Below are 24,762 nucleotides of genomic sequence, written 5' to 3' on the forward strand. Positions count from 1 at the left end.
TTTTTCTTTAGATGCTAGGGGCTGAACCTGAGTCAGCCACGTGCAAGGCAAATGCCTTAGTTGTACTATTTCTCTGGTCCCCTGATTTGTCTTGTCTTAGATTTTCCCCTGCAGTCCTTGCAGGGTTGATCTTGAGTCTGTGGCGCTGCAGAGTTGTTTATCCATGAAATTCTGTATTCTTCCTTAAATATGAATGAATGTCTGGCTAGCTAAAATGTTCTTGATGAGATGTACATTGAGGCTTGCTTTTTTTTTAAAAAAAAAAAACTATATCCCATCTTTGCCTTTGGGCCTGCTGGATCTTGTTTGATATATCTGCTATAAATCTTTATATGTAGCTTCCTTCCTTGATCTTGCTGCTTTTAGTATTCTATCTCTGTTTTTCGTCATTCTGATTAAGATGTGTGTTGGACTCTTTTTATTTGGGTTTCTTTTAGCTTTACCCTTTGGACTTCTTGGATCTGGGTGTATGTATTCTTCAGCTTTGGGAAATTCTCAGCAGTGACGCATTTGACTGTTGCTTTTTCATTGGGCTTGTCTTCTTGACCCGCTGGGACCCCAACAGTTGCTTCTCTTGAATTCATCTCAGCATTCTTTTGTGTGCCATTTGTTTATTTTGAGGCTTCCTCCTGCCCCCTTATCTTATGGTGTTGTCTGGGGTTTTCCTTCATCTCATTTTGTTGACTTATTTTTTAGTTTTTGGGCCATACCTGGCGATACTCAGGGGTTACTCTTGACTCTGTGCTTAGGAATTACACCTGGTGGTGTTCAGGGGACCATATGCTATGTCAAGGATCAAACTCAGGTTGGCTGGATGCAAGGCAAGCATCCTATCTGCTGTACTATCACTTTGGTACCTCTGCATGTCGTTTTGGAGCTCACTGATTTTGTCTTTTGTTGCTAATAACAGCATAATTTTTAAAAAAAACAAATGGAATTAAAAAAAAACTTGCTAAAGCTTTCTAGTGAGTTTTTCATTTCACCTACCAAATTCTTTTTAATTCTGTCATTTCTAATTTTATTTTTTCACAATTTTTAGTGTTTTCTTGACTGACTGTTCCACTATTTTTTGGAGTTCATTGAATATCTTCACTATTTTCTCTCGAAATTTCTGTTTTGATAGGCTGTAGAGATGGTTAGTACTGGTGAGTCTTCTATGCTACTATCTGCAAAAACTATATCTTGTGCGCGAGCAGGGAAGGGATGCAACAATGATGATGTGTTGTTGATGGGTGATGATGTATTGTTGATGGGCTCTCGGGGCAGCTCTCTCGGCGCCTGCATTCAGTACTCTTGAGCTGCTGTGTATGGACTGGATCGGGATGGCTCTTCCTTTGTGCTCTTCTTCTGTGTGTGCTGCTGTGCTCTCTTCTATTTCTGACTCTGTCTCTGTAGTTTCTCCTCTGGTCTCTTCCAATCTCCCTCTCTGGAGCTCTTCTGCTTCTCTCTCTGGAGCCCTTTACTCTGGATTTTGACTCTGCCCTAGATTCTGACTCCGGCTCCCACAATCTTAGTTTATATAGCAAGTACATAGGGTGGTGACACAAAGGTGGGTTGAACATTAACAAATCAACAAAGAGAGGTAAGACCACTCCTCCAGGAGATTAACTCAAGGATAAAATCTCATCTAAAGAGATTACTCTGGATTACTAGATCTGCTTAAGGGCCAATCCCATTCAAGGTGTGTTGCTTTCTTTGCTCTGCTAGTCACTTAATCACTTAAGTGATTTGCTCTGCTAGTAATCCACTTAAATTTATTTCTAATATTTCTAGCAATGTCATTCTGTATGAGCACAGCAAGAGATATATCAACTTAAAGTTTGGTTCTTCTTGAGGATGTCTTACCATAGTCCTCCGGCCAGATTTGTCTTCCTAACCCCAATAGGGTCCTAGTCTTGTCGTTACTTTTGGATCATGACAACATTTGTCTATGATCATGCTCTCAACTTAAAGTTGAGTATTGTGGCACTTTTGGCCTGGCCCATTTCGATGCCAGGGTAGCTCACAGCTTGCCCTGGGTCCATTCAGTCCCTCGTCGGGACCCTGCTTTTGGGGTGCTAGGAACTAAGGGCAACTGAGTCGAGAGAGCAGATGCCCAGGAGTAAACATTGTTGGAGTCAATGAACTCCCAAGTTACAAAGCATAATAATAACTGTCTTCCTGTGTCCATACAGAAAGGACATTGCTTTAAGGTAAACTAAGTTTCCTGTGACAAGGCTGAAAGGACAAACCCATTGTTACCCTACAACTATCTTTGGTTAATTGTGAGTGTCCTGGTTCTGTGGTTTTTCCACATTGTCATTTGGGGAGGAGAGTTTCCCTTTCTTCTTTCATGCCCTTCTGTCTCCAGGGAGTTCACTGGAGGAACTAGCTGGTGGTGCCCTCTTTGTTCTCTGAAGATGATCTCCTTAGCCAATTTCTTATTATTAGGTGTTTAGAGTTTCTTTGCTATTTCCAGGTGGTTCAATGCCCTTGATCTTTCTCTTACTCTGTTTTTTTCTTTTTGTGGTTCTTGCTACCACCACCACCATTTTAAGATTTTTGTTGGGTTGGTGGTTGAAACTAGGTTTGACTGAATATTAGCACAGTATGGATAGAGATAGCCAAGCTTTTCATACGTGAGTTTAGTATATGAGGCCAGCGTATTCCCTGTGGTATGTGTAAGGAAGATCTAATTTGCGGCTATGTTTGGGGGTAGATTTGTCTCTGTTGAGACAGTGACTCTTAGGGATACTGAGTTGTGTGTGGTTTGTGGGCTCCCGGGCTCCCAGTTCCTGGTGTTGTCATTGCCCCTTTCCTAGCAGGTAATGGCTTTTTATTTTTTTCCCCAGTTTTCATTTAGTTGTAGTTCAACAGGTTTGATGTACATGTCTGAACATCTTGTTTTCAGGTAAAACGGGTTTGGAGAAGGAACAAGAATTTATTAGTAAATGTATGGAGAGTCTTATGATCGCTTCTAGCAGTCTTGAACAGGAATCACACTCAAGTCTCACAGTTATAGAAAGAGGACTCCTTATGCTCAAGACTCATCTGGAAGCCTTTAGAAGAAGGTAATTTGAAATAACATTATAACAATAAATTAAGAATCATTGCTCTCATGTCCAGAAATATTCTTGAAATTAAACTGAAGATTTTGTTTGGGTCAATATAAAAACATAATTTCACGCTCAAAGTGAAAGGTCAGTACATTGTAAGTTTTATACATGTGTGTGCCATTTTACTAGGGAATTGGCAATATAGTTTCCATAAAGATTACTGAGCATTAAAAAATCTTGAGACTTTGAAGCTGTGCATGAATAAGAATCTTTAAACAAAATTTTATCTCAGAAGAATATACTCTGATTAAAAGAAGGCAGAACACCAGTACCAGAATTTCACTAAAACTCTCACCACGAACATCAGTAATCTCTCGTAGTTGAATCAAGTTGAGTCATTTGTTTCATTTGCTGTTTTTTTTTCTTCCTGGACTAGGAGACAGTATTTTAATTTTGAATTTCCATTTACCATGGAAACATGATCAAAAGTTCTGTGTTAATGAATATCTGTATAATTAATTTAGACATACCCTGTGTAATACAGAAATAAAGCAAATTAACATTTATGAATATATCGACTGAATTTAAAGGTGAGTAGATAGTTTTAAGAAATTGTTTGTTAAAATCATTAACTATGAGTAAATGTAAAAGTACAAAGAATTGTTGAAAGAACTGTTAAAATAAGTAAGTTTGGGACATTGTAGCTTAGTTTGATAATGTAAAAGTCAAGTTGCTATTTGTTTACAAAATATCAAAAATTGCGAATACAGATGTTCTACACTTTCTTATAAATAACATGGCTCCATATCTTAAAACATTTGGACACTGCAAAATCCGAATGTTTTTAAAGAATGTATAAGGGAATCCTGGAGAAGCACAGAAACTTCACAGAACCTTTTTATAGAAATAAGCAGATATTAAAGAAAAAAGTAAAACATACTATTTAAATTCAGATACTACACTGATAATGCTATGGAAAATGAAATTTATCTATTTTTACCAGCGACCCATAACTTCAACTAAATTGAATATGTTCTTGTAACATTTTCTCTATGTGACAGATCGACAACAAACTAGAAAATTCCTGTTCTTCAGACCCTTCATCTTTGCAAAGTGTTATGAGTGTATTAAAACTTAAGCACTTAAAAAAATGTTTTAAGGGGCTGGAGCAATAGCACAGTGGTTAGGGTGTTTGCCTTGCACGCAGTCAACCCAGGTTGGATCATCACCATGGCCAGGAGTGAGCCAAAAAAGCAAAAAAAAAAAAAAAAAGTTTTAAAATAGTTTTCTAGTTTTTTAGTTTTAACTTATATCTAGTTTAATCAGTTTCAATTTCGAACTCCCTTTGTAGATGTATACAACTCAATATTTATGAAAAAAATTGTACTATCTTTGATAATACAAAGTTTTCTATAATTTTGATGTTTGCTTTAAATTTACATAAATGTTTGTGAAGTGGTAAATAGAATTTTGGATAAAGATCAAATGATTATTTCACAAACAAAAATCCAGCTAAATTTTGCCTAGGTGTTTTTATGCAAAACCTTGTGCAGAACTATTACCCAGTTTTAATTGTTTAATGTGCTTAAATATGAATAAAAATTATTTTAAAATGTCACAAAACACATAATTACTGTATGTATAATTGCTACATTAAATCTATAAATAAAAGAATTTCAAATTTTTAAAAGAGATATGGTTATGTTTTGCCTGATTATAGAAACTCTGTACTAGGGGCTCAAGTCCATTTATTTTTCTACTTGCCATCCTTCTGTTTGAGAATTTGCGATCAGTTTTAGACATTGATCTTTTTTTTTTCCTAAGTAAATTCAGGTACCCCGGATCCTGTCTTCAACAACCGAAAATCAGTTAGAAAATTGACAAAATTTAGTGAGTGTCACCCTAGATTTGCCTACCTCCTTTCAAATAATAGTTTTCGTAATTATTTTAAAATTTTTGCAGTCATGGAATCATCACTCAAATTCTGTTAGACTGGGTAACCCATTTTTCCTAAAATGTTACTTGTCTGTGAAAAAATACTTAATATCTTTTTCTCCTTTTCTGAAACATAGGATTGACAGCTCGTTATTTCAATTACTGGAGTTGTTTTCTTATTTTAAAAGCATCCTGTCTCTATAATGCCCTTCCCACATACTTTTTTTTTTTTTTAAGGAATTTTGCTTGTGATCCTCTCAGGCATTGAACTCAGGACCTCACATAATGCAGAGCATGTACTCTATTAGGCATTGAGCTGTGTCTCTTCTAGTCCCACCATTCCCACCCTGAAAAATATTCATAATTTTAGTTTTCTTTCTTCCAATAACTTTTCTTGGAGTTTTGTTCTGAACAATTAACTTAATCTATATATACTTTTAAGGTTTTGTTGTTTTTAGTTATGGCTTAACACTAATAATAATGTTTTTATGTTTTATGTACAAGTTCCTGCACCTTCACCACCAACACCACCACCACTCCAAAGTATACATTTAAATTTGATTCAGAATGGTGAATCTGAACTTAAATTTGTTCTGGAGAGTAAATGGAATGTGCTAGAATTCTGGATTTTTTTTTCATGTTGTAAAACATGAAAAAAAAAGCTTTTGTAATATTAGAATGGTTTAAAGTGATATCTCTTCTGTGTTTGATTTTTATGTGTTATAGGTTTGCCTATCATCTGAGACAGTGGCAAATTGAAGGCACTGGTATTAGTAGTCATTTGAAAGCACTGAGTGACAAACAGTCCCTTCCACTAAGGGTTGTATGCCAGCCAGCTGGACTTCCTGACAAGGTATAACAGAGTTTTAGTTTAGAAATTGATAACTTTTCCCATTTCAAATATCAGTTCTTTTTGTATTTTTAAATTGGTTGCATCTCATATTTCAGATGACTATTGAAATGTATCCTAGTGACCAGGTAGCAGATCTTAGGGCTGAAGTAACTCATTGGTATGAAAATTTACAGAAAGAACAAATAAATCAACAAGCTCAGCTTCAAGAGTTTGGTCAAAACAGCCGAAAAGGAGAGTTTCCTGGTAAGTTCAACAGTTTAGATTTTCTCAGCTATTTGACTGTTGCTCTATTTTCCTTTATTTATTTATTTATTTAATTATTTCTAGGATGTTATACATTAGTATTTCCCAAAGTGGCCAGTACTGCCCTAGCTGGTAGACTTTGGGACAGTTATGGGGTGGGTAGTAGTAAACTCAGATGCCTCTAGGAGATGAAACTTAAAGAAGGTAAATTTCCAGGGTGCTGCTATGTTTTTTTGCTAAGGGAGGGCTGTAGGGCAGATAAGTTTAGGAAGTTCTGGGAAAATGTCTGTATTTTAGGTTTGAACATTTATTTACTTTTTTGAAGACTTCCAGTTGTGTTCATTACTCCCCTTTTCAGGCCCTATCCTTGTATGTTACATTTGGATTTCAAAAGAGATTTAAAGGTTGATCACTAATTCTGCTCCAAATTGACTGAACAAGCAGAAGTTGACTTTATCCTATTAGCGCAGTGACCCTACCATTAGAGTAGGATGATCTTCCCTTTCAAATCAAATGGGGAGTATATATGTCAGGGAACTGTTTTCTATTAAAATCATTGTTCTTAAACTATTTTCTCAAAAGACCAGTATTTACTTATTTGGTTTTTGGACCACACACTGCTGTGGTCAGGGCTTACTCCTGGCTCTGTGCTCAGAGATCACTCTGTGCTCAGAGATCATTCCAGGAGGGCTTGGGGTCCATATGGGCCACATGGGATCAAACCTGGATTGGTTTTTTGCAGGGAAAGTGCCCTATCTACTATTTCTATAGCCCCTCCATTTCGTCTTTTAATGAATGAGATTTGTAAAATTTTTTAACAAAGGTAAATTATGTTTTTATATTAAAAAGATGTTAATTGCAAGTAATTTTCCTTGTTTGTTTATCTTCACTTTTCGGCTTCTGGAAATTAGTGTTAGGCTCTATGGGAATTATTATTATATTTAAAGTATCCATGTTTTAATGTAAATTAGTTTAATTTTACCTCTATTGTCATGTTGGTAGATTTTTTCACTTATGTTGAACCATATAAAAACACTATCCTTTTAAATACTACCCCATCTCTCAAAAGTCTTTTTTGTGCTTTTCTTTTTCACTTCAAAAAAGGTATTATAAAATGTCCATTTCCATTTTCCTCCAAAAAGCTGCCATGTTCAGAAATTTGTCATGATGCCTGGAATATATATTTGATTCTTATAGTTACCAGTAGTATATTTGAGAAAAAAAATTCTTAATTACTTTGATGTCCTATCTTCTGTTTTTATCATTCCTTTTTTTCCTAAAGCTATTTACGTGCCTCACCAGAGAAGCTATTTTTAATTTAATTTTTATAGGGCTAAGTGTTTATTTTTTATGATATTCTCAGATTTATTTTTTTAATTAATTTTTTTTTCTTTTTGGGTCACACCCGGCAATGCACAGGGGTCCTGGCTCATGCACTCAGGAATTACTCCAGGCGGTTCTCAGGGGACCATATGGCATGCTGGGAATCGAACTTGGGTCAGCCACGTGCAAGGCAAATGTTCTACCCACTGTGCTATCACTCCAGCCCCAAAGCTTTTTTTTAAACTCTGAATATTCCTTTTTATGATTTAAGTACTTTTTGGGGGGATAGATCCCATTTCCCCTTTAATTATGGACCATAATATTAAATCCATACTGATAATGCCTTTGGTTTTGGTCAAGAATGTAATTATTTTCTGTTCGTTTGACCTTGTCTTTTATCTTCGTTTTGATATATAGATTCAGGTTCACATTTTATTTATGTGTGTTCCTTTTGTTTGTTTTGTTCTTCTCTTAGCTTTTGTCCAAAACAGAGGCTGGAACAATATTACAACCTTGCCTGTGACCAAGCCAGGTTTGAACCTTGGCACTCTATATGGATCCTTGAGCACCTCTGAGTGTTATCCAAACCCCCCAAATAAATAAAATATGAGCAATTGAAAGTGCCGTAACTGATGGTACTCAGGCCTTACTCCTGGCTCTGTACTCAGGAATCACCCCTGCATGTGCTCTGTGGTGCTTGGGATCTGTGGTGCCTGGGATCAAAGCCTGGTGAACCTGGTGAAAGGCAAATGCCCTACCCACTGTCCTAGAGTTCTGGCCTCTGATAAAGGTAGTTCTGAGATGCTCTTTGCCATTATAGGAATCATAATTTTCTTCTTTCTAAACGTTTATTAGTATAGAATTTAATTTTTATGTACTAATTTTGATGGAGTTTCCTGCATTTATTAAGAAATATTATTTAAGAGCTAAGGAGATAGTTTAAATCGGAGTACATGCCTATTATTTCCAGGTTCCTGGCTTTGGCTAGTTGTAATCCTGGCTGGATCCTTAGCATAGTTCCTCAAATACCAAGTTGGGAATAACCCTTGAGCATTACCAGGCATGGTAAAAAAAAAAAAACATTAAATGGGGGACCAGAGAAATACCACATCAGGTAGGGTGCTTGCCTTGTATACGACCAACCTTGTGTGATCCCTGTACTCCTTTTAGTACCCTGAGCCCTTCCAGGAAGGATCATTAAATGCAGAGCCAGCCAGGAGTAAGGTTGGAGCACAGCTGGGTGTGCTCTCCCCACCCTCCCATCCCTCTGAAAGCCAACAACAACAACAGCAACAACAAAAACCCATTAAATAAAAGAGGTTAACTATTAATTTTGGTTCTCTTTAAAAGGAGGCCTCATGGGACCTGTCAGAATGATTTCATCTGGACATGAATTAACAACAGATTATGATGAAAAAGCACTTCATGAGCTTGGTTTTAAGGATATGCAGGTACACAATAATGTGTTTTGAGTTTCAGTCATCTACTTTCTGGTTAATAGTGTAACAGTCAAAGGCACAGTTCCAGCAGTTAATGTTTTTGCTCTATTAAAATTGTTAGTGAAGTTATTTTATGTTTTAGAGATTTAGTATAAACCCATAACTTGATATTTCTAATTGTATGTTGTTGATTTTCCACTATTGCTCCTATTTTATAGATGGTGTTTGTATCTTTGGGTGCACCAAGGAGAGAACGGAAAGGGGAAGGTGTTCAGCTACCAGCATCTTGCCTACCTCCCCCTCAGAAGGACAACATTCCAATGCTTTTGCTTTTACAAGAACCTCACTTGACTACACTCTTTGATTTATTAGAGATGCTTGCATCATTTAAGCCACCCACAGGAAAAGTGGCAGTGGAAGATAGTGAGGTGATTATATAAAATTCCTCCTCTCAGAGTCTCTTTTTCTCTTTTTGTTGAATCTAAATTTTCTCTATAGTTTCTTTATAAAATCGAGGAACCCAGTGATTACTTTATTAAACATTGAGGTCTTTAATACGGCTTAAATACTGTTTAAAGTATGGTATTAATACAAGGATCAAAAATAGGCTCTTTTTAGCCTTCATGAAATATAGTGGCAAAGAGGATAATTGACATACCCAACAATTTAAAATAAACTTAACATTTCTAACAGAGATAATTATTAAGGCTGAAATATGTTTTTTAGGGGGTGACAGTAAAGAACCATTTGTATATCATTTGATCTGGAAAGACCGGGTAATCTAGAATAGATGAAAAGGGGTCAGTTGAATAAGTAAACAAAAAATTGCCTATGCTGTTATTTCACTTAAACCACCAATATAAGGAGTAGGAAGTCCTAGGAATTACTAGAGAACAAGTTTATAGGAGATAGAGTATTACTGTTCAGTGAATGGAATTAGAAGAATATAATTGAGAAGGTATGGATTACATAATTACTCTAACTCATTTTCATTGTGTTCAAAAGTAAAGGAGACTTTACTTGAAGTACTCTTTAAATGATTTTAGTTAGAGGGAGAGACACATGTTCTATTTTTGGTATGGGCAAGAGTGATAGTATAGTGGGTTAGATGCGTGACCTGTGGTTGGACTGGGTTTGATCTCCAGCATCTCATATGGTCCCTTATGTTCCACCAGGAGTAATCCCTGAGTAGAGCTAGGAGTCAGCCCTTCGCTTTACTGAGTGTGGCCTCAAAAATCAAACATAAAGGTATTAGGTTTCTTTGGCAAGAATTAAAAAGAAGTAATATGGTGCATAATGGACCAATAATTTAATGGTACCCTGGAATGTTTTGAAATGATGAGGAAAAACTAAGAGCACTGCATATCAAAACAGCAATCTGATAGTGGATCAAATTAGGAGTGAGGTATAGACTAGGTTTTCGGAAGAAGGAAAACAAAAGTATCCAGGTTTCTAGCATGAACAGCTGAATAGAATATACTTGAGATGGTAAAGAATGGAAGTTAATGGTTCATCAAGTGGAGGTTTCAAGTAAGCAGTTGGGGAATGAAGAGATAACACAGGGGTTAAGACACTTGTGTGCAGCTGAACTAGAGTTCAGTAAGTGACACTGAGTATTGAACTGAGCAATGTCAAGGCTTTAAAAGACACCTCCCCTTTCTGTTCTCGCCCCCCAATAAAAAAAAGGAAAATAAAAAGAAGATGGAAATAAAAGGGCTGGAGAGATACTACAGTTGGTAGAGCATTTGTCTTGCATACAGCCTACTCAGATTAAGCTCCCAGTATTCCATATGGTCTTCTTAGCACCTCTGGGAGTAATCCCAGGGCACAGTCAGTTGTGTCCCCAAACTGCCCTCCAAAAAGATTTAAGGAAAGATTAAGCAATTCAGTCTATATGAATTTGGTGCCAAGAGGTTTAATGTAGAGAAGTTTATAACTTATTACTACAGAAATGATAATATAAGGAATATGTATGAATGTATATCTAAAACAATCGTTTTCAGTCCATTGACTTTTTTAATGCCTTTAAATTATTTTAAAATGTTCATTGATTTTTCTTATCCTGTGAACGTCCTGAGTGACAGATTCAGGCTGGACATATAGTACAGCGGTTAGGGCACTTGCCTTATACAAGGCCGACCCGGTTTTGATCCCTGGCATCCCATATGATCCATGAGCAACCACCAGAAGTGATTCCAGAGTGCAGAGCTAGTGAGCATCCTAAAGATAAAGAAGCAAACAAAATTGAATGGCAAATAAAACTAGTGATGCTTTGATGGCTTTTCTTATGTTAAGCAATTGTAGCTTCTTTTCCAATAATGTAAAATATTACTTAACATTATAAAATGTTATAAATTTCTAAAGTATGTTTGTGCAGTGGTAGCTCCTATTTTTGACTCCTCTATTTTTTACAGAATTCTACTTGTTTTGACACATCCTTAATTCCCTAAGAAATTTCCTTGCTTTTTTTCAGGGAGAAAAGTATGACCATGAATCTCCATTACCTCACTTTTTAATGTTTAGCCCCATATACTTAGTGAGATGGAAGTGCATGATAGTGTTACTGACTTTTTGTGTGTGGGGTTTTATAAAACATATTACACTTCCGTTTTAAAAGTTTCCTGAGGAAAGTGGCCATACTTAGTTTAAAACCCTTTTTCTTTCAGAAAATTTTCAGTAGCAAATTGAAAAACCTTTGCCAAACATTGAACTTGAATTAAAAAAAAAACTCATTTTGATAAGCGTTTGTTCTTACTTATATAGAGCTTAAAATGTGAAGAACTTCATCTTCATGCAGAAAATCTCTCCAGACGTGTATGGGAGTTACTGATGCTTCTTCCTACATGTCCTAACATGTTGATGGCATTCCAGAATATCTCTGATGAACAGGTAAGTCCAGCAAATTTTGTACTCTCCTGTAGGAAATATGAGTAGTTGTAGGTTGTAGGTTGTTGATAAATCAGTATCTCAAGTAGTGCCATAGAAGTGTATAGGAGTTAAGGTATTTGGCTTGTATGTGACTGATGTGTTTTTAGTTTTCTATGGTAGTCACTGAGTCTCCTGATCTGTGTGACAACTTGGACTCTATCAGCAGCTTTAATCTGTGAGAAATTGACTATGAGGTGTTCAGTGAGCTGATGATGGATTATAAGAGGGAGAAGAAAAAGGGGGCAGGGAAGCAAGAACCTACCAAGCCAGAGTAGATAAGGAGCTGACAGGACAAATGAGCAAAAAGGAAGAAGATCAAACCCCACCTGGATGCTTAACTTACCCTAAGAGTTTCTTGTTGAAGGTGGGTAGGTAAAAGAAAACTTAGATGATAACACTTTAATATTTTCTGGGGTACAGATGGGAAGGCCAAGAAGCAGAACCAGATTTACGAAAAGAAGCTAGTGAGAAGGGTGGAAGTAAACGGAGGGATCAAAGGAGTCATTTGTGAGACCGTAACTATCTGATGACCTATGTCTGCATGTTAATAAGGACAGCACATAGCACATCTCTCATGCTTCACAGAGAAATCTTGTTAAATTATCATCTCCAAGCCTGATAAACGCAGCCTTTACTGTGGTAGGAAGTTAGTGCTGCTGTTACTGAAAAGAGAGATGACCTGTAAGGTTAATAAAGTTGATGGCCACACAGTCAGCTTATATTATTTGCAGATTCAACAGCAAGTTTCCTACTCTCTGAAATTTTTCTGTGACCCAAGTCAGTATGTGTATGTTCTGCCATCTGCAGTCATGTACAAAGAAATGAAGAGGTTTTAGTGACACAACACTCATATTTCCAGTTCCATTCAATAGCAAGTAGTCTGTTACTTTCTGTTGTATCTCCTAGGTAAACTATCCTTTTCAGAGGCTGGAGAAATTGTACAGTGAACAGGCCCCTAAGTGCCTTGCAAGCAGCTGACCCTGGTATGAGTGTACAGTTTCCCCAGCAGTGCCAGGAGTCATCCCTGAGTGCAGAGCTAGGAATAAGCCCAGAACAATGCCAAATGTGCCCTAAAACAACAAAACAAAAACCCCAAACAAAAAATAACAAAGAGTGCTCTTCTTTTCACTCTCTTTCCTGTCACAATTTCTTTGTCTTTTGATGGTGATTTAATTGTTTAAAAATGGCTCCAAGTAGGTGATGAAGTACTGTGTAGTGTTCTAAGTTCAGTAAAACTTAGATTTACCTTCAGAGGAAATACTTTTGTTAAATGAGACTTGTTAAAGCTCAGGTCTTGTGCTGTTGAAAGAAAATAAAGTAATAATGTGGAGTTCATGCCCAATTCAGTCAGCTTAATTCATGGCTGAACAAATAGCAGTACTCCTACATTTAAAAAAGAAAGAAAAGTAAAAGAATAAAACAGCACATTACTGTAAATTCATTTGGATATACCTCACTTATATAGGATTTATTAAGTATTAATATTCTACAAGTTCATGCATTCAACTCATCTGTAGTGTTTTTATAAAAGAGAAATTTGTAAAATGTTTCAACTGTTAGGAAATTTAATGATTTAAGCTTTTTCCCTGCTGCTGTTAATTTATTATTTTCAGTAAATTTTAATGAATAATTGATGCTTCATGCATACGATTAGTTTCTTTTATAGAGTTTTTCACATGTTTACAGTTTTTTCACTTGTATTAATAATTGATGTTTTATGGGTGCCTGTTTCTATGAAGCTTTTCTATTTTGAGACTTCCTTAGTAAATTCACTTTGTTTTGTTTTTTTGCTTACCTTAAGAGTAATGATGGACTCAATTGGAAAGATCTTCTCAAAATTAAGAGTGCTCACAAGCTATTATATGCCTTAGAAATTATTGAAGCGCTGGGAAAACCTAACAGAAGAATAAGGAGAGAGTCAACGGTATTACATTTTCATTAAGTGTTATGTTATTTCTGAAGTAAAATTCCAAATTTCTCTTGTAACCTTAATTTATTTTTGTTTTGCATTTTTATAGGGAAGTTACAGTGATCTTTATCCAGACTCAGATGATTCAAGTGAGGATCAAGTGGAAAATAGTAAAAATTCCTGGAGTTGCAAGGTTTGCTTAAGTGCATTGCAGTGTATTAACAAAAAATTTATTTCTAATTTCCCAACAGTGGGTACAGTAGTAATTTCTTTTAAATTCTTAAGATAAAATTATTTTAAAATTATTTTTGTGTTTTTATAATACAAACTTACATAATTTTATATATTATAGCAATTGAAATTATTTAATTCCTTGGTGCTTCTATTTTTAACATTTCTTTAAAATACTGTTAAAACATTCCAGTACTTGGGACTAAGTGGTTATTAGAAAGAACATAAAGATACAGATTTTTGCAGCATTTTAAAATTACTGAACATAGTCTCTAAGTTATAAACTTGATTAAGTTCCTAAATGAAAGGTGCATTTCTTTCACACAAGCATCTACATATATGCATACTTATCCACATACTGAACCAGTTCAGAACTGAATTATGTAGTTACCTTATTCTTACTGTACTCTCAAAATTGCTTACAGTTTGTTACTGCTGGAGGGCTTCAACAATTATTAGAAATTTTTAATTCTGGAATTCTGGAGCCTAAAGAGCAGGAATCCTGGACTGTTGTAAGTAAAAATGAACTATTTCACCAGTTACTTATTTTTTTTTGTATGCAACTTTAAATACTGATTTACAAAGTTGTTCACAGCGTGGTTGTGTTCCAGCACCAATCCCACCAGTAGGGTGTCCTTCCCTCTACCAGTGTCCTCAGTTTCTCAACTATGCCTTAGTAGGCACAAAATAACTTGCTGTATATTGCTTGTTACAACATAGATTATGTAATGGTATTACTAAAGTCATTGTCTGAGGATTTACTGAGCTGGTAGGTGCTAGTTGAGCTTTCAGAGTTACTGTTTTCACTCATTGAGCTTGGTAGGCTTCTATATAACTTTCCCATCTAACTTTTTGTGCTGCTTGTTTGTCAGCTCTATGAAGTATGGAGATGACTTGTGGCCAGATATATGGCCATGCACTTCAGGAGCTTTGGAGCTGGGATGAGCCACTGCTAGTGTCTCTGAGATCAGTTCTGAAGCTAAGCCATTTCTCTGGTGGTGACTGGAGCCAGATGTGGGTGGGTGGAGCTCTGGGCCTCTGACATGGTGGAGATTCTCTCTGGCCCATCCCTTAAGACTCCAGAGATTTGTGCCCAGCTGTCACCAGGCCTTGCTGAAAAAACTCAACTGCTGGCATATATCTGAAATTAATCATGAAGCTGGGCCATTTCTCTGATGGCGGCCAGTTGTCTTATTCTATGTGCTGTATTTACTGTTAATAAGTCTAACTAGGGGCTTGAAGTGATAGTACAGCATGTAAGGTACTTCCCTTAAGTGTAGTCTACCTGGATTTGATCCCTCAGCACCATATGTTATCCCCTGTAGCCCCACCAGTAGTGACTCCTGAATGGAGAATCAGGAATAAGCCCTGAGCACTGCTTGGGTGTGGCCCCAAAAGAAAAGAAAAATAAACTTATATAAGGAGTGAGACAAAATATGCAGTCAGTTTTTCCTGTCGAGTCTTAAAAATTTTTGTGCAAAAATGAATGACTGAACTATCCAAACTTGGTAAATTACATTAATACTGATGGGCTGGAGCAATAGCATAGCAGATAGGGCATTTGCCTTACACGCAGTTGATGCAGGTTCGATTCCTCTGTCTCTCTTGGAGAGCCTGGCAAGTGACTGAGAGTATCCCGCCCACACGGCACAGCCTGGCAAGCTACCCATTGGTTTTTTTTTTTTTTTTTAATGTAGGAGTATTGCTGTTTATTCAGCCATGGAGTAGGCTGATTGAATTGGGCATGAACTCCACCTTAATTTTTTTTTCCTTTTTTATAATTTTATTTATAGAATCACCATGAGAGCAGTTACAAAGCTTTTGGGTTTAAGTCTTGGTCATACAATGAAACACCCGTACCTTCACCAGTGCCCATTTTCCACCCAAAAAATCCCAGTATATCCCCCATCCCACACCTTCCCCCTACCTATGGGGCAGATGATTTCCACATTACTCTCTCTCTACTTTGATTACATTCAATATTTCGACATCAGACTCACCATTATTATTTGGGATTTTACCCCAACACTCAGATCTGCTGAAAAGGCAACAGTAGACAGTTTGTTTTCTATTGCTGGTTATGAATAATGTATGATATTGCGTGACCCCAATAGTGGCCACGCGATTTTGGAATTCCGAAATTTTAACAATTAAATCTGGAGCTGCGAATTGGGATCTCATTGAGACGGGGAGGAAAGGGCCGGCTCTACTCCCATCCCATGAGGCCCCGCATGTCTCATCACTGCAGGCCCAATCCTGACTGTCCAATGACCTCTGGAGGATGGCGGCCTCTGAGCCGCCAGGGGGAAGCAGGTGAAGGGACAGCACCCTTTACCTCCTGGGGTGGCCTGGCGACAGTAACCTACTGCAGGGTCCAGACGCATTTCTGCCAAAAACCACTGGGTTCCGAGATTTGTTTCTGAGTCTCTGGGATCATGGCCGTTAAGTAGTTGATCAGGAGCCAGAGAGGCCGTTCTTTGGCAGCCACTCGGGGTCTCGATGGGGTGGGGAGGAAAGGACCGGCTCCACCCCCATCCCGTGAGGTCCCACATGTCTGGTCACTGCGGACCCATACCTGACTGTCCAGTGGCCCCTGGAGGATGGTGACCACCAAGCCGCCAGGGGGAATACGCCAAGGCGCGAAACCTATTCCCACCCATGGTGTATTTGATATGCTAAAGATAGTAACAACAAATCTCACAATAGAGATATTACTGGTGCCCACTCAGCAAATTGATGAACAATGAGAGGACAGTGCTACAATACTGATGTAATCTATTTGGTTGCTTTTTTAAATTTTTAGAACTATGTCTCCATTTTTTTTTTGTTTGTTTGGTAAAGCATAGTGCTATAGCATCTTGGGCCCCTATGTCTTCAGTTTCTTGAGAACATCCTTCTAATTGTTTCATTTGACCACTGACTCCCTTTTTAACACATTGCTCAAAATTTTGTTTCCAGATCTTGTAACTGGCCTGCGGTAAAATTTTAAAATTAATTTAAAAATTAACTTCTAAATTAAAAGCAATTGGAAGCTGCTTTACTATTTTTAGACTGCTTTACAGATTACTGGATCTCAATAAAATTTTTGTCATAGTATACAAAGATTTGGGCTGGAGCGATAGCACAGCGGGTAGGGCGTTCGCCTTACAAGCGGCCAACATGGCCGACCTGAGTTCGATTCCTCTGCCCCTCTCGGAGAGCCCGGCAAGCTACCAAGAGTATTCGATATGCCAAACACAGTAACAACAAAGTCTCCAATGGAGACGTTACTGGGCCCGCTCGAGCAAATCGACGATCAACGGGAGGGCCTTTACCTTTACCTGTATACAAAGATTTGAAGAGGGTACTATTTTATATTAGAAAAAGAATGTTTGAGGAATAATACATGCCAGAGTACATACCCAGTTTTTACTCATTTTTCAGTTTTTCATTTTGTTTTATTTTGAGGCCATACCCAGCAGTGCTTAGGGAATACTCCTGCCTCTGCATTTAGGGATCATTCCTGGAGGGCTTGCAGACCCTACAGGATGCTAGGAATCAAATCTGGATTGAGTGCATGCCAGACACGCTCCCTGCTTATTGTACTTTTGCTCTACCTCCCATAATCCAGTTTTTAAATAAAAGGGTACTCTAATTCCTGACTTTTTTTTGGGGGGGGTCACACCTGGCGATGCACAGGGGTTACTCCTGGCTCTGCACTCAGGAATTACTCCTGGCTGTGCTCAGGGGACCATATGGGATGCTGGGAATTGAATCCGGGTTGGCTGCGTGCAAGGCAAGCGCCCTACCCGCTGTGCTATCGCTCCAGCCCCTAATTCCTGACTTCTAATAGAGTAGCATTATCATATGTTCCATTTAAATATTAATTTCTTTGTTCTTTTTGAATTATATCTTAGGGTTTAAGAGTCAAGTGTTTTTTCTTACAAATTGCTTGTTTTTTCTTACAAAAAAAGATTGAGGAAAAATGCATTTAGAAAACTTCTAAGTATTCATTGTATTAATCTTAAAACTGGCATCAGTACTTTTATTCCTTCCAAGTGGTACTAACGAGGCCAGAGATGGGATGGGGCCTTCCTAGCAATTCTTCACCAACTGGGCTGGTGGTGCAGTGTGCATTTCCAAAGATGTGGTGCTGCTGCATGAGTCCCTGCTGTCCCAGAGACTAACTGAGCTACCTCAGCTGTGTTCTGGTGCAACCAGAGCTGCACCAAAGTTCTGGGGGACCATGTGGTCCACGATCAAGTAGAATTAGCCATATGCAAGGCATTCACCTTAATCTCTGTCCTGTCTCAGGCCCCCTTTTTCCATTCTTTTTCTTCACATATTATCAGTTTTTTCTTTTTAGGCTGTTTGTTTTGCTACCATTTATAGAATAGTTCTATTTGAACTTATAAATAATTATAGAAGGTCTCTCTTATAATTCATTTTTTTATTCTTAATCATGTCTTTAATATCCCATAAACTTATCAGAATAAGATGTCTTAATTCTCGGCAAAGTAGAAAAGTGTAAGAACTCTTTAATTAGTAGCTGCGTATCATTTATAGAGTTATAAACTTTAGTTTATAGCTCTAACTTTAGTTTTCAGTATTTCACTTTAATTTTATTTTGGGGGCCACACCCATAAGTGAGCTCAGTGCTTACTTCTGGCTCTGTGCTGAGTGATCATTCCTGGAGGGGCTCGAAGACCAAATGGTTTATTACAGACTGAACCCAGGTCATCTGAATGCAAAGGAAGCAAACTACCTGCTGTACTATTTATTTCTTCAGTACCTCTTACCTTTATTTTTAATATAATTTATAAGTGTTCATAAGCTTCTATTTATAAGTGTTCTATTTTCTTTGAAATTGTTTATACCTTATGAAATTGTTTATACCTTATGAAAATTATTAATAAGAATTCTACTGTCATTCTGGTAATGTGCATCAGTGGAAAAGTTTCTGACTTACATTCATGAGGTCCCAGGTTTTGTCAGTATCTGGAATGCCAAGCATTTCTGAGCAGAGTGCTTTCATGTCAGCTATTATTCTCTATTAATAAATCATCTCTCAACATAAAAGATGGTTATAATTTCAGAATCATTCTTCCTTTCATGGGAGGGGTTGGCATACCTACTGTGTTTAGGGTTTACTTCTGGTTCTGTGCTCAGTATTATACCCCCTCTCCCACCACGGCCTCCCAGGCATTTGTAGAACATATATGGTGCCAGGGATCATACTGGGGTTTGTCATGTGCAAGGCACAAGAAAGTGCCTTACTCCTTTGCTGTCTCTTCAGCCAAAATTTTTTTTCCTTTTTTTTTTTTCCGGGGGGGGGGTGTTACACCCAGCAATGCTCAGGGGTTCCTCCTGACTCTGTCTGTACTCAGGAATTACTCCTGGTGGTGTTTGGGTATCGATGCGGGGTATTGATCGTATGTAAGACAGACAAACACCTTACCCACTGTACTATCACTTAGGCCCTCTTCAGCCAAATTTTACAAATTTTTTTTATGTTAAAATTGAAGTTGGTTGTGGCAAATTCATAAATAAGGTTGTTTTTGAAATATAATTCTACATGCAATAAATGTTTATTTTTCTATTTGGGTCTTATAGATGGTGTTCAGGAGGTTTAGTGGTCCCTCCTTTCAGTTTTCAGCTCACTTGAGTTTACTGGAAGGATCTAACTGGACAGTGCTACTTGGTTTCTGCAGTGCTTGAGGGCTGTACCCTAAAGTGCTTACTTGCTTTAAGGGCTGCTCCTGGTGATGCTTTGGGGAACTGTTTGGTACCAGAGATTGAACTGGGGTCAGATAACGATGAGACATGCACCTCAACTCCTGTACTATGTCTCTACCCTCAAATAATTCATTCTTTTAAAGTATAAATCAGTTCTGGGAATATGTGATATTCCCATATATTTAGATAGAATGCATGATAGAAATGCAAATACCATTTTTTTGTTACTCTTTTGCATCTAGCTGTGTTCATTTTTGAAGTCTGAATTGTTTATTAACTATAATATATGAGCATTAAAATTTCTATGACGTATAGGACAATTATTTTTATCTTCTAGTTTTATAATGAATTTATTAAATTAACCAAAATAGGGCAATAACATTTCTTCTTATTCACAGTGGCAGCTAGATTGTCTTGCTTGCTTGCTGAAGTTAATATGCCAGTTTGCAGTAGATCCATCAGACTTGGATTTAGCTTATCATGATGTCTTTGCCTGGTCTGGTATAGCAGAAAGCCATAGGAAACGAACTTGGCCTGGCAAATCAAGAAAGGCTGCTGGTGATCATGCCAAGGGTCTTCATATACCAAGATTAACAGAGGTAAAGTACAGAAGTTGTCAGCTAATTCTGCTTATGTTTTAAGAAAGTTTGTACATACTTGTTTTTAAAACAAAAATTAAGAGAATACTTTAATGCACAAGAAATGCTAGTTACCATGATATAGCTTCCTAGCTGAAGTGAAGCCTTCAGTTTAAAATATGATTATAAAACAATAATGCTTTTTAATTCATTGTAAGCGTAGAAATAAATTGTGTGTCATTTTAATGTTACCTAAAAATAGTATTGTGTTTATTAGTGGCTCAATAGTTTATATGCTGTATATGTTATAAAAGTCTATTTAGGAAAACAAATCACATTAGCTTTTTCACCAGGGGAAATTGGAAAAGAATACCTTTTACGTATGTTTTGGAGAGCTAAAAATGCAAAAAAAGAAATGCTCAACGAATTCAGATAATTCACCAGGCCTAGCATTTAAAGAACATATGGAGAAGATTGCAGTTAGCAGAAATGAGAAACTTACAGAAGTGATCCTGTTTAATAACTTTTGTTTAGGCCTCTAAGGAAGGGGTCTGCTCCTGTTTCTGAAACTAAATGACTCTCCTGGGACTGTGAACAGAGAAATAAAAGACATAATCTCAAGGAAGCCTATCTGGTTAAGGAGGAATTCACTTTTTACCAGCCCTAGCATTACATACCAAGTGTGTATCATGGTAGATTTTTAAGGTAGCTGAAAAAGTAATACACACAACAATAAAGTCAGAATTCTTTTCTAAAATTGTAATGGAGCCACTCCCAGCATAGAATTCTTTTTTCATGATTAAATACTTATTCTTCCAACATCTCTACCAGTCTGCAGGGAGGTGTCGAGATGAAGGTAAGTTTTTAGTTGAAATCTCTTCCTCATTTTATGATGTTTAAGAATTGCACCTCAGGCTGGAGAAATAATGTAAGTCTTAGAGCACATCCCTATCAAGAGTGAGGCCAAGAATTTAAATCCTAGCACCACATGGGTCCTAGGCATTGCTGGATATTATCCTATGGCCCTGAGCTCTATCAGGCCCATACTGTGCCACCCAGTGCTAGGAGTGGCCCCAGATGGTCCTGTCTGGGATAGCCACTATTCGAAAACTATAGAATAGAACTCTAAATTTACAGGAGAGCTATTACTGACAAATACTGTAGTCAACATAAGGTTGGAAAGTAGTGACTTAAATGAAAATACAGCATATTTCCCAATAGAGATTTAGGGATTATGTAGAACAGTGATCTCTGCTTACTGTTAGTACAATAAAAATTAAAATAAACACAAAGGAACTGTAGTGGTATGGGTTTGTGTCATTATGATCCAGCCCCAAGTTAATGTTAATAATAATGTCTTTTTGTAAGATTCATATATATTGAATTTCATTAAATAACTGTGTTTTCGTAGAATTCACATGCAAGGACAAACTTAATTAAAATTATTCAGAATATTCAACTGAATTTTTCCCCCGCTCATCATAAACTCTACTTCCACACATTGATTTTTGTGTTCTTTTTCCCCCTACACACATGCAGATATCTTAGAAATAATTTTTTTTATTTCTTTCTAACTAGGTATTAAATACAATTTAAAGCTATTTGAAACAAAGTCATCACCAAAAAAAAATCTATGTACAAAGTAACGCTATTTTGCATAATTACAGATTAGAGGTTCCCAAGCTCATTTAGACTACTTCCTACTTTTCAGGAAATATTTACTCAGTTCTCTTGGAGATCCATGTTCTTTAAGGGGGATAAGTCCCACCCCGACCTAAACTCTGCAACTCTCCCCTACCAGATCATGTGGCCATCCCCACCATTGGGGGACTATTGCCCACTTTGGGAAATACTGCTGATGCTAGTAAGGAAGAACACTAAATCATTTAGTAATTTGCCATCATGCTTCATTTCATTCATTCAATTTGGAAATTTAAATTCCAAATTTAATTTTCAATATGATCTAAGCATAATTTTTCTGAAACTTACCACTTTTCCTGAGGAGAATTCTGTTGGTAATCAGTGTGTGGAGTAGCTGCTGTTCTGCAAATCATTCTTTAGAGGAATAGTTTTCTCCAATATATGACTCAGGAACAAAAATCTAAACATTTAATTATAGCCTTGCAGTTTGAAACTTGGAAAACTAAACATTGAGCCTTACCTTTTTAAATCTTGAACCGCATTCTGTATTTATGATCTGTTTTATTGCCTTTAAAATGTTTATTGTGAGATTTTTCAGAAATCTATCATTGCTTGATTTTATTCTTTTTTGAAATATAAAAAGTGCTTTATATCATTGATCCCAAGAAGCAACTTATTATAATACATACTTTTATCATCTAACTGCGTGATTTGCAGACAATCTAATATATATTTCTGCCTCTGTATTTCTACATTTTAGTATATTTTTCTTAAAGTTGCAGTTCTTAAGTATAGTTTATAAATTCTATTTTTATAAAGTTTTCTTTAGTAGTATTTTTAAATATTCATTCTTAGGATGTTCCTTATTGCCATAATAACAGTGAAGGTTACAGGGAGTTCTGGGCTTTAAATGCAATGATGTGTTTTATTATATTTAAAGCATTTTCTTCTCATGTTTTTGTTTTAAAGGTATTTCTTGTTCTTGTGCAAGGAACCAGTTTGATTCAGCGACTTATGTCTGTTGCTTATACATATGATAATCTCGCTCCTAGGTATGAAGTTTTAAAAATAATTTATGTATTTGTAGTAAGAATATAGTTTTTAAAACTTCCTTTTGAAAAATACCAAAGCTTTAAAGAAAATTATAATACTTAATGAATTCTCAATCCATTCACCTAAATTTTCATGTTGTCACCAGCATTTTATGACTTATTCATGAGTGTGGACTTTAAGTGAATGTCTGTGAGCACACATTTGTATATCTTGAATTTTGTGAGAATACATTTTATATATCATGGCTATTTAATCCATATATACTTTCATGTGTATCTTAAGTATAGTATAGACTGAGGACATTTTCCTTTCTTATTTTATTATATTCTGGATTTTGATTCACATCCTGTTGTACTCAGGACGTGCTCCTGGCTCTGCACACAGGGTTCACTCATTGTGGTACTTGTGGTGCCATATGTGGTACTGAAAATTGAACCCTGGTCAGCTGCATGCAAGGCAAGTGCCCTGCCTAATGTACTAGAGAGGTCTCTGGCCCCAAAACCAAGGTCATTTTCTTAGAGTAAAATACTCAAAGCTAGAACACTTAGTTTTGCAGTAATTTTATCTAATATATGTTTCAAACTTAAATTCTTCCCATTTAGGGTTTAACAGTTTTTTTTCCATGTTATAGGATCACATTTAGTTACCATATTTCTTCCATTTTTTTATCCCAGGAATGGAAATGCAACCTTAGCCTTTCTTAGTCTTTAATTTTTTTTTTTTTTATGAGACTGACGTTTGGGTGAGGAATTAGCATTTTGGGTCTTACCAGTAGTGTTTGGGTTTGCTTTTGGCTCAGTGGTTGGATTTCGGAGCCATGTGGTGTGGAGATTGAATCCACGCCTCCTAAAGGCAAAACATTTAAACTGACTGGCCTTTTGAGTTACCTCTGGCTGAGTTGCTCTCTCTTTCATCTAGTGCCATTCAGTTTAGGTTTTCTGATATTTTTCATGATTAAGATTTAAATTATACATCTGGGCAAGAATAATACTCCACAAATAATGTGTCTTTGTTAGTATATCTGGTGTCTTCAGTTTCTCCCAAGATTTTAATCACTTAATCTGGTTTCCTTCGGATTTCTTTACATAAAGATCTCTACCTTTTCCTTTCAGTTTAAAAGTAACTTGTGGAAAGATTTTGTAATTGCTTCAATTTTCTGTTTTGCTTAAAACTTAAATTCCTTGTTTCTCATTGAGTTTTGAGCCATAACAAGCAGTGCTCAGAAGATCATGTTGTACTGTGGATCAAAACCAGGCCTTCTGATTGCAAAGCATGTACTCCATCACTTTGAAACATCTCTCTGACTCTTAGAGTTTATATGTCATGTTGAAGAACTTTTGCTTTTATTTTAGTATCAGTTTGAATACATGGATCTTTTAAATTCAAAGTTTCCCTTTTATTACTATCATTATTTACCTTGATCAGATTTATTCATGTATTCTTTTGAAGTGTCTACAATTATTTGGACTAGAAAAGAAGTTTATCTTTTTTTTTTTTTTTTTGACTTTTCACCTGGGGGTCCACACCTGGCAATGCACAGGGATTACTCTTGCTCTGCACTCAGGAATTACTCATGTCAATGCTTGGTGGATTATATGGGATGCTGGGGATTGAACCATGTTGGTTGTGTACAAGGTGAATGCCCTTCCTGCTGTAGTATCGCACCTGCACCCCTCCCTCCCTTTTGGTTTTGGGGCCACATGCGATGGTGCTCAGGGCATACTCTTGGCTTTGACCTCAGAGATCTCTCCTGATGGACTCAGGGACCATCTGGGGTGCTAGGAAGTGAGACAAGCACCTTATCCACAATATTATCTATCTGGCCCTTTGAGTCCCCCCCAGATGTTGAAAAATAGGACTGGAGAGAGAATGCAATGAT

General features: G+C 36.8%; 1 protein-coding gene across 4 annotated transcripts in view; it reads left to right on the top strand.

Moving 5' to 3' along the window:
- USP34 (ubiquitin specific peptidase 34) overlaps positions 1-24,762 on the top strand; it is a 258,244-nt gene that overhangs the window by 129,835 nt on the left and 103,647 nt on the right. For all 4 annotated transcript variants that reach the window (XM_056126930.1, XM_056126939.1, XM_056126955.1 and 1 more), the window contains 11 exons: positions 2,891-3,050; positions 5,697-5,823; positions 5,919-6,066; positions 8,740-8,840; positions 9,047-9,256; positions 11,592-11,717; positions 13,558-13,680; positions 13,775-13,858; positions 14,322-14,408; positions 20,010-20,210; positions 22,800-22,882. In XM_056126930.1, the coding sequence (XP_055982905.1) occupies positions 2,891-3,050; positions 5,697-5,823; positions 5,919-6,066; positions 8,740-8,840; positions 9,047-9,256; positions 11,592-11,717; positions 13,558-13,680; positions 13,775-13,858; positions 14,322-14,408; positions 20,010-20,210; positions 22,800-22,882 (1,450 nt within the window). The remainder of the gene's footprint in view (positions 1-2,890; positions 3,051-5,696; positions 5,824-5,918; positions 6,067-8,739; positions 8,841-9,046; positions 9,257-11,591; positions 11,718-13,557; positions 13,681-13,774; positions 13,859-14,321; positions 14,409-20,009; positions 20,211-22,799; positions 22,883-24,762) is intronic.

Source organism: Sorex fumeus, unplaced genomic scaffold, assembly GCF_029834395.1.
Source record: "Sorex fumeus unplaced genomic scaffold, SorFum_2.1 ptg000006l, whole genome shotgun sequence".
Taxonomy (NCBI): domain Eukaryota; kingdom Metazoa; phylum Chordata; class Mammalia; order Eulipotyphla; family Soricidae; genus Sorex; species Sorex fumeus.